The sequence below is a fragment of the Fukomys damarensis genome, unplaced genomic scaffold (genome assembly GCF_012274545.1).
Source record: "Fukomys damarensis isolate Sample0158 unplaced genomic scaffold, DMR_v1.0_HiC HiC_scaffold_17, whole genome shotgun sequence".
In the NCBI taxonomy this organism is placed as follows: Eukaryota; Metazoa; Chordata; class Mammalia; order Rodentia; family Bathyergidae; genus Fukomys; species Fukomys damarensis.
The window spans coordinates 71834184-71844832 of record NW_022900929.1 but is presented as its reverse complement, the minus strand read 5'-3'; the positions used below and the strand labels follow the sequence as shown (position 1 = coordinate 71844832).

General features: G+C 35.3%; 1 protein-coding gene across 1 annotated transcript in view; it reads right to left on the bottom strand.

The window, feature by feature from the left end:
* Rtraf (RNA transcription, translation and transport factor) overlaps positions 1 to 10288 on the bottom strand; it is a 17590-nt gene extending 7302 nt beyond the window's left edge. Inside the window, exons 1-5 of the mRNA XM_010632702.2 lie at positions 10279 to 10288; positions 9207 to 9331; positions 6597 to 6696; positions 2450 to 2536; positions 1489 to 1577 (exon numbers count right to left, since the gene is read on the bottom strand). Of these exons, the coding sequence (XP_010631004.1) occupies positions 1489 to 1577; positions 2450 to 2536; positions 6597 to 6696; positions 9207 to 9331; positions 10279 to 10288 (411 nt within the window). The remainder of the gene's footprint in view (positions 1 to 1488; positions 1578 to 2449; positions 2537 to 6596; positions 6697 to 9206; positions 9332 to 10278) is intronic.
* Between the last annotated feature and the right edge of the window lie 361 nt (positions 10289 to 10649).

The window sequence follows — 10649 nt, the reverse complement described above, 5'->3', positions numbered from 1 at the left end:
ATATATATGTTTAACAATGAGTGATGCCGAATAGTTAATGTACTGATTCTCACACCTGGCAACCTAAGATCCTCTCCATATTATCACACATTATTTTTATGCTTTTTAAAAGAGCCCAAAGGAAGCTGGGTGTGGTGGTGCATGCCTGTAATCCCAGCACTCAGGAGGCTGAGGCAGGAGGATTGCTGAGTTCAAGACCAGCCTGGGCTATGCAGTGAGTTCCAGGGCAGTCTCAACTACATACTCAGACCCTGTCTCAAACAAACAAACAAACAAAAAAGAGCCTAAAGGGGATAAACATGTAGCTAGGACTAGAATTTATAGTTTTTATAGCTGATGTACACTTCTCCAACTGGGTTTACAAACCCTTTCACAAAGCCACCCCAAATATGCTATGCACCGTCTGTTTCTCCTCATTTAGTCTACAATTAAAGCTGACAGGACCACTGCAGAGCTAATCTTAGGAAACATACGTAACAGAAGGAACAAGCCTTTGAAGCAGCTAAATTCACTACAAACAACTTTTCATTTTTTTATATACAATCTGGGCTTAGAAAATCCAAGTTAACATTTAGATTCGGGGTAAAGAATTATAGTAAGATAGGAATAAAATGGTAATTCCTTTGTTAAAACTTCCATTTAATGCACAAACTTTCTAAAAAGTAGGCTACATTATTGTTTAATCCCTTCTGGGTACAGTGAAGTTTATTCAATTTAGTATTACAAAGTAAATAATTTATATGTACAATACCTGTTCAATCTCTTGTTAAAATCAACAATTTCTAAAATAATTTCCAAGTCTGGTGTTTTAGACACCATACTCCTGCTCTACCTGCCTTGTACTTCTACAATTTATTAGGAGTAAATCTTCTGGAGCGTACCATCTTCTCTCAGAAATAAGAGCTCTTTAGATTACTACTCCCTGATGTGAAGATAAGAACTGAGTGGCCTATCTAGGATGAGTGAATCAAAAGTGGAAAAATTCATTTCCCATATATATAATTTTGACCCAAGTCCCCATTACTCATTTGGTGTATTCCACTGTTAATAAATATAAACCACAAATCCTTAAAAGGACTGACCAAACAGAGGTAGGGTAATGTAGGCAAAAAAGTGAACTACACGGTCAAAGTGCTTAGATACAATTCTTGCCTCTATTACTTTGTGTCATCTTGAATATTATCTATCCTATTCTTAGTTTGTGTACATACTTTTTTGAAAAATGATATTAGCATATATCTCTGTAATTATTAGGTGGAGTAAATGAAAATTATCCTGGTAAAGATTAAGGACTGTGTTAGTCACATCGTTACCACTCTCTGATGTCAGTTATCAGACATCTAAAACAGATAAAAATATGAAATCTACTTTATGGCCACATTCCTCTACTGTATTTTAGTCACTCAACCATAAATTTAATTATCAATACTTAGAAAAGTGTAGTTCTTCAATCATGGTCTTTCTGTCAGAAATAAACACGCTACTCACCTTAAGCATTACCAGGTAATCATCATGGCGCTGAATCTGAAGGAGGTTAGCCAAAGCCATTACACCAGCCTTAAAATCGGGATTATTTACTACAAAAGATTAAAAATGAATAATAACAAAGCCTTTGTAGCTCAGCAAACACATAACCCTCTTATGTGTAAACATATAAACTTAGAGAAAACATTTTTAATTTTCATTTAATGACAAATCTCTTTTGCCCTAAAAAAAAAATGTGGTACAGAATATCAGTAATTTGGTAAATGGATGATTTTCCTATTAATGTATTTCACCAGCCAGAATGAATAACCTGATAAATGATTAATTTAACTCACATAAGATTTGTCCTGTAACTGTGAGGCCCATTTATGTGGCACTTTTAATTAACACTTCTTTCTAAAGCTACTAATTTAATACAGATTCCTTCAATGGATAGTTTTCCCCAAACCTTCTCTCTTAGCAGTGGCTCTAGAGTGCCCAAGACGTTTATTCACTCATAATGTAACTCATACATTATAGGTCACACTGAAACTGTGAAAATGTCTATCTAACCTATCATAATCTCTGTAAAAGAATCATTATTCTTTAACAAAGGGAAAGAATTGCTAAAAGAAACATGGGACTTGATACATTCTAGCACTTACCTCATTGTCACTGGACTAAAAAATTTATTTGACAAAGAAGGCAAACAATAACCCACATGATTTAAATATAAATCACAACCCCAAATAACTTGGTGCCAATCAAAGAACAGTGTTTTAACATTCAAATATTCAACTGCAAGGAGAGGGAAGCAGCAGACTGTAACTGAAAATACAAAACAATACACAGAAGAAAAAGTATCAGTGCTATCTAGTAAAGCATTCTTAACTAAAACTAAGTTAAATCTGGACTTCATACTAGGAAATAAAGAAAATTTAAGAAAGCAAAAGTGTTTATCAATTTTATGTGTTTCTGTACTCACCATCCAAATTGATCAATGGCTCTGCATTTTTATTTGCATTGTCAGTATTTTTTGAATTATCAGGTGTTAAGTCCTTGTATTTTTCAGCTATAAAAAATGTGAAAGTATAATTTGTAGAGCTGCAACTTATGGTAAAATAGACAAAGTTTATTTACTGAACTTAACTGAGCCAAACTGATTATAAACATATGACATACAATGAGAAAATGATTTTTTGCTATACAGTATCTGACAGAAGATGCTGTAACCTTTTACTAAGCTACACGCTTACTGGAATACTTGAAACAAATATTTCAAGAACATTTCTAAAGGCAATTATTTCAAACATCTACATTTTAGCAGTGAAAGTCTGCTTCTACAGAACACTCTAAAACATGGGACAGAAGAATGAGAAAAGGTTACATAAGATTAACTACAAGCTTACTAAAGATTTTTTCCAAAATATAAACAGAATCTAAAAACCTTCCTTTCTAAAAAACTTATCACTTCAAATACAACATCTAGAACTTATCATGGAAATGTGAAATTCAGAATTCCAAAAGTAGACTATTACTTCCATTTGAAAAATACAAAGAATTCATCAATAAACTTGATGCCCAAAATGGCATCTTAGGCTATAATAACTATATGATTTGCTAATGAAACAAGAAAAGAAAAAATTTAAAAATCTGGCCAAAATCTGGAATTTGGCCGAATCTAGAGTACTATAAACATCAAGATACATGACAAAAAGATCATGACCCAACCCATAAGTAAAAATAATCTGTGCATCTATGCTGATTTTAATAAACTGGAGAGCTGGGAACACTCCTCAAATCAGAAAGTTAGCAAATACAGAAGGAATGATGGGACTGCAAACACCTTTTAGCAACCATGACATAAGTGATTTATGCCAGAATTAAACAGATGCTTAAACTAGAGGGAAGATGTCTGAGCACCAAAAACATATTCAAATAGTCTCATGTATCTCCCCAGGTAGGTTACGCTATTTACTACAAAGGGGAAACAGTAACATGACAGTGGACACACCCTAAGTGATCAAAGTTAACACGACCAATAATGGGATGTGTCGCTATCATACTTCCTGGTGTGACACACTCCAAAGAACTTGTCACTTTTGTGTTGTTTATAACAACTTCAAACCTAATCACGAGGAAATCTATAAACTCAAACCGAGGAACATTCTACAAAACAAATGTCAGTACAGTTTCATGAAGCATATATGAAGACTGAGAAGGTTTCCAAATCATAGGAGTTCAGAGTTATAAAGCGGACTGCAGTATGCAATCCAGGATCGCTTTAGATTTCTATTTGTGTGTGTGTGGAGGTGGAATTCTATAAAAAACATCATTGACACCGTTGCTGAAATGTGAATAACATCTATAGGTGATGATATTGTATAAAGCTATTTTCCTGATTTTGATCACTGTGCTTAAGAGTCACTTTTAGAAAATGCATATTAAAAGTAAAATAATTATCTGCAATTTATAATGAAATAGGTTAGAAAATGTGTGCGCATTTGTGTTGTGTGCCTATGAAACAAATGAAGTAAAAAGCAGAATCTGGGTACATGAAAATTCTTTTACTAGTCTACAGTTTTCCTGTATATCTTGAAGTCACATCAAAAGTAAAACAAAAATTTTAAGTCAGATTTTAATCACTAATTGACAAGCTAGTGAAAGACTAATGGTATGGCAATAAATAATAAAAATTTGCAATGGTTTCAGCAGATTTAAAAATCATAACTTTTTAAGGGTAGCAATACAAAACCTCAAAAGCACATCAGCACCTTCTGCTGCTGAGATACAGCATTACAACTTTAACCAATCTTGTTCTTGCATTCTGAATTTTAAAATTAAACAAAGCTTTTCCTCTAGATTATTAATACAATTTTGATACTTTTTACCTTTCAACTGTATGTTTGTTTTCAGTATCAAAAAACATCTCATGCATGAGCTTTTTTTTTGTTAAAAAAAAGACTATGCCATTCCTATCATAAAAGACTATGCTATTCCTGAGAAATAAATGTACAGAAAACAAACAATAGGGATACTGATCACATAGTACCTATCACTGAAGGGTGAGGGATTATAAAAATGAAACAATTCACAAAAATGTGAATACACAAAAGTAAAGCAGAAAGAAATTGCTATATGACTATAAATTTATTTGGGAACAGCCAATAAAACACTTTTGCTATGGTGGAAAATACTTTGTTGCAAATTAGCTCACACATAATTCCTATCAGCCCAGAGCAGGACAGAGCAAAAGACCATTATGAGAGGTCCTGAAGATCAGTTAATGCTAACAAGGCCACAGTGCTTATGATTACATTTATTTTCTAAACAGAAACTAACTCAATTATTTTCTTTGTACAATAAACTAAAATTGTAAACTATTTTCTTTGTAAATTAAAGTAAAAAAAAAAAAGTGTCACATTAGAGCTTTCCTTCAGATTTGTTACAAGACTTCTAAAATATAAGGCTCAGGCAAAAGCAAAAACCAATGGGCTGATGTCCAAATCAGTACATTAACAAACACAGATACAGAGCCTGGCAGTGAAGTTGGTAAGGACCTGATTTGTGCAAGAAACTGTTAGGAACCAGGGCCCACAGAATAATGATCCCCCACAACCATGTCGGCGGACCAATACCTAGAAAGTGTTTATGTTACATGGCAAAGGGACTTCCCACACATTTGAATTAAGGACTCCCAAATGGGAAGATTATCCAGGTGGGCCCACTATCATCACAGCTTCCAAACAGAGGGAGACAGTCAAGAGAAAAAGACATGACAATGGAGGGAGGGGCAGAGAAACCCACCAGAAGATACCACACCACTGGGTTTAAAAGACAGGAGAAGGGCGTTGTCTGCAGAAGGTAGAAAAGAGAATGGTGTTGGATTTCTGACTCCAAAACAAGAAATTATGTTTTAAATCAGAGTTTCTGCTAACATGTTAACAGTTATAACAGGTAAATAAGACAGAAGCAAGTAAATGACTTAGCAGGTGAAGAGTTAAAAGCTATAAAAGTTCAGAGGGAGATACTACTTCTGCTAAACAGTAAGGTGGTAGAATTTACATATGTAGAGAGAAACTGAAATACTAGGTCAAAAAACTTGAAGTTTATTTTGGACAAAATTGGAAACCAATGATTTTTTAATGTAACTGGAGCTCTTCTTTGGAAACAGGTGGCATTGTAAAACAGGTTCATGTTTCAGAAAGTTAGCCTGGTGGGCCATGCCACTGAGAATGGAGGGTGACAACAACCGAAGACTAGAAGGTATTATAATCTTAGCAGAAAGTGTCAAGAGGCTAAAGTACAGGATTAATAGCAGTGGGACTGGAGAAGATGCTATACAACAAATATGGAAAAACATCAACAGGAGCAGGATGAAAGGGAAAGGGAGAAGCCAAACACATCAAAGAGGCTCCAAAAGAAAAGGATTAAGAAACGAAATGACAATCCCATAAAAGTAAAATCATAAAGTCAAGGATGGAGCAGATAAGACGATCAGATCTTGCATTTAGATGCTGGTAGACCTTTCAAATGAAATGGAATAATGAAAGGAAACAAATTTAATGAAAACTGGAGTTTACTATAGGTACTACATTAGTATTCAGAAGCTTCTAATAGACGCATATGTGATAAGACATAAAATACACGACATGTATTGTGGCCTACAGTGTATATTGACATTAAATAGTTGTTTCAGATTCTGTGAAATGACTCCTTCAACCACCACCCCCAAATCCCACCAATTCTGGAAATACAAACAATTTAATGTAAATAATTAAGGTATAGGCTATGAAAGATGGCAAATTTACCAAAATAATGTTACGTTGTTGGGAAGACAGCATTCTCTAGAAAATATTACTACCAATAGCAACTAAAGATGACAGAAAGTTGCTTTTAACTTCTTGAGATAAAAATAAACCAAAGCAAAGAATATAAGATAAACTAAGTTCACATACGCATACTTTCACTTTTCCTTTCTCATCATCTCTTTTTAAAAAGCACACATTCCTGGGCCGGGGATTTAGCTCAGTGGTTCTGCCACCTGCCTTGCAAGCACTAGGCCCTGAGTTGGATCACCAGTACCAAAAAACAACAACAACAAAAAAGCACACATTCATCACAAAACGTACCGTTATCTCCATATTCAAGTCTAACAGCTAAACCGAGAAGCCAGTCAATTGCTTCTTGTCGGTCCTGAATCTTGAAAGGACAGTTAACATCTCTGAGATACTGTGAAGAAAAAAAATCCTGTTTCACCATATTTTATTGCAGAGTCACAGAACTAGAAGAATAGTAGAGTTGTAAGAGACCTTAATTTGAATTTCTAGTAAATTATAGTACTAAACTATATAACCGGAAGGAAGAAACACTTAAATGCACCATCCTACAAGAAAAGTAAAATACTTTCATCATGCTTTTTTTTGAAACTTTTACTTTTGCAGATCCCAGATGGGACACCTGAGATCTACACTAACCTCCTCATTCTATAGGGGAGAAAACTAAGGCCAACCATGACTGACATTTGCCAGTGGTTACATGACTTACATCTGAGACTTAGCTCTGAGACTTTCTGACTCTACATCTCAATACAAATAGCGTAATAAATGAAAAGGGCAATCTGAAAAAGAAGGACCTACACATAAATCAGGTATTTCCTAAACTTTACTTTTATATTATGGAAATGCAACTGAATCGAGTAAGCCATGTTAACATGCATGTAGACTATAGCTGAGTATTAAGCTACATATCAAAATGAACCCTACTCTTCAAATGAGTCTTTTAGAAGATGAAAATCCAATTCCACCAGGCTTGGTAGTGGGAGCCTGTAATGCCTACACCGAAGGAGTTAGGAGGAGCACTAATTCCAGCTCCCTCTAGGCAACTTTGTGAGATCCTGTCTGTAATCCCAGCACTCAGGAGGCTGAGGCAGGAGGACTGCTGCGAGTTTGAGACCAGTCTGGGCTACATAGTGAGTTCCAGGTCAGTCTCAATTACATAGTGAGACGCTGTCTCAAAAAAAATTAAATAAATAAATAAATAAATAAATAAATAAGGGCTGCTTGGTGTGAAGGCTGTGGGTTCAACCTCCAGTACTGAAGAAAAGAAAGGAAGGAGGGAAGACAGAAAATAAAATTCCAACAATGCTATTACATTTTAGTTACAACTCATTTTCTAACCCCAAATTTTATTCCCTTAGGGGGGGAAAAAACCAAAAAACTAAACAACAACAACAACAAAAAGAAACACCTCATTCACAAGATTTGATCACCTCACAATACTAGAAAAAGAAAATTAAAAGCTATGACTCACAATCTAAAAGTGATTGTAAAAGAAATACTTTATGCTTAAGCAATATTACCATTCCAAAGAGACCAAAGTGATTTGTTTGGCATCCAATATATTCATTCTTTAAGTTATCCTACTCTGTCACCTAGTGACAGATATTTTTATTTATTTATTTTTTTGGTACCAGGGATCGAACTTAGGACCTTGTGTTTGCGAAGCAGGAGGCGGAACCACTGAGTTAAATCCCCGGCCCAGAAAATTGTTTTATATTCTTTAAATTTTGATCTTCAAACCCCTCTGGCATGTGGAACTCTATACTCTCTTATATAAATGAATGGACCATAAGAGGTAAAATAAACAAATATAAAATCCTAATAATATATTTTGAATTTTTAAGAAGCCAACTGAAATGAGAATCAAGACTTGTCATGTAGAGGTACAAGATCCCAACAATGAATGTAACTGTACTGTATCCCTAAAATGTGCCAATAGACTCAATTAAGGCTGGGAAAAAAAAAAAAAAAAAAGAAGCCAACTGAAAATTTCAAAACTTTCTAGAGCAAAGAAAAGTAACCCAGTAGAAGTAGAGGCAGTGGCACTAAAAAAATACAAAGCACTCCCTATGGGCCACACACTTCTGTGAGTGAACAGGTATACAAGTATATCCCCACTAACAACAAAGCTACTCCTATGGGCAAGGTATCATCGTTAATGCCACTCATTGATGAAAACATTGAGACAGAAGGTTGGCATACCTGCCCAAAGTTACAGCATTAGTGTATAATGTACAGAATCCTGCATAGAATCACTATTTCCAAAGAGTAAATACCCAGTCCCTTTGCTCTTGTTCATGAAAGTAATACAGCTTCTAAAAGGTTTAATAAGTAATGAGATTATAAAATGTGATTTTTATTCCAATTTGAAAACAACTTTTTCTGTAAAACTATTACTAAAGTTAAATCAATAAGAAAATTATTCTAGTCACAGAAATACGGTCTTTTTGGAACAATTTCCTTCATATGAAAGGACACCTGTGTACATTAAATATAAGCATAAAAATAACAGTCTTAGTTTTAAGCATGTCAATAATGTCTTTTTAAATATAAAAGATGGTGCTAAAAGTATTTTATTGCTGTACTCTTAGCCTAATATGAAAATTCTGTTCTCAGGGCACTAAAGGAAAGGAAAGTACCACTTATATAACATCTAATACATTTAAGAAATTTCACAATGTTTCCGAAGAAAACTATTTCTCATTCTCAAAAGTTTTATAGGAAAAGGTAACTGTCCCCAAAATAAAGGGAAAATGGTTAAGGAAAAAGTTAAATCCCTGGAATCAGTTTTTCTAATAGGGACCATTAAATTTAAAAGAAAAAAAAAACCCACCAATTTTAAGCATTATATAGTTTTTAGAAAAGCTCTATGTACTTTCACTTTATTTGCCAATGCATTACCTTTTCAAAGAACTTGGGCCAGTCACTGCTGGGGATGTTTCTTAAATTACCTCTGTCTTCAATCTTGTAGTGTCTGATTTTCTGGTCTTCGAGCCAAACAATAAAGTTTCTAAATTCTGTTTCATCTGCAATTAAGTAACATATAAATTCACTAGAAGCACTAAATAAAATATTTCCTTCTCCACAAATGCTCTTGTGGAATTTTCTTAATCCCTCAGTGTTAGTTAATTGAAACGAGAGAAGCAGGAATTCAAAGTAGACTGATTAATGACCAATTCAACTTCCGATGTGAATTCAAATTCTGACTCCTGATATTTAATGACTGTGAACATTGGCCACTCACCTACACTGTCTGTGCCTCAGGTTCTTTAGCTACAAATGGAATAATAACAAGACTTAACTCATGGGGTTGTTTTGAATATTAAATGAAATAAAAATGGATAAAAACAGTGCATAGCACATGGTTTTGCTATTTAAACGTTAATTATTAATATTCCAATTCCTATGGGAGCAGGCTGAAGACTGGGTAAGTGTAAGTTTATGAACAAGTAATAGTAAGATAAAGCAAACAATAAAGCACAAAATATTAAATGATAAAAGGAGACACTGTCACTACTAGTCATGTAATGTTATTTGCAGTATTAAGTGAAGTTGTACCTTTGTTTCGTTTAATCCTTAACACCCTTTGAAGGTCAATATCCGCGTTTTACAGTCAGAAAATTGAGCCTGTAAGACTCAAGTCCCTAAGTCCCTACTGCCACAGATTTTTTTGTTGTTGTTGTTAAAAGGCAAAGTAAAAAAACAAAGATACTGTAATTTGATGTTTCTACAGGAAATAAAAACGGGTAGCCTGTCTAGAAATCAATATTTCTGAAGTTCCTAAGGCGGACTCAATAGTGAGTGCTCCGTTACACTGAACTTGATGGTCCCTTTAAAATTCCTAGACTACCACAGGCCAAGACCTACAAAAGGACAGAAACAGTGATGGGGAGCAGGTGAGTTAGGGCAAGCAGTAGGGTCGTTGCTCTTTCTTCTACTTTAATGCAGCAAAAATTCCAAGTAAATTCTTTACAATTCAACATCTCCGCTCACCTGCTATTAACTTTTCCAATGCTAGATTTCACTAAGAGCTGTCTCGATCGCAAACTGCTTCCTAGTTCTGACCTTCTCCCACCCCTATCCCTTGGCTCCGGACAGGCAGTTAATGAGGATTCAAGTTTCTCAGAACCTGACGCTGCCGGCCCACAGCAGGTGCTCAAAGTATGGACCCTGGGGAACCCCGAGGGGTACGGGTGCCAAGGACGCGCGCGGTCCCTCGCGTGAGGAGGGGGCCAGGTGTGTGCGGGCGGGGCGGCGGTGTCTGGAGTTAAGCAAGTGCACAGAGTGGCCGGCTACGCGGAAGCGGGAAGGAGGAGGGGTCTCCGACACCCGAGCGCGGCCGAG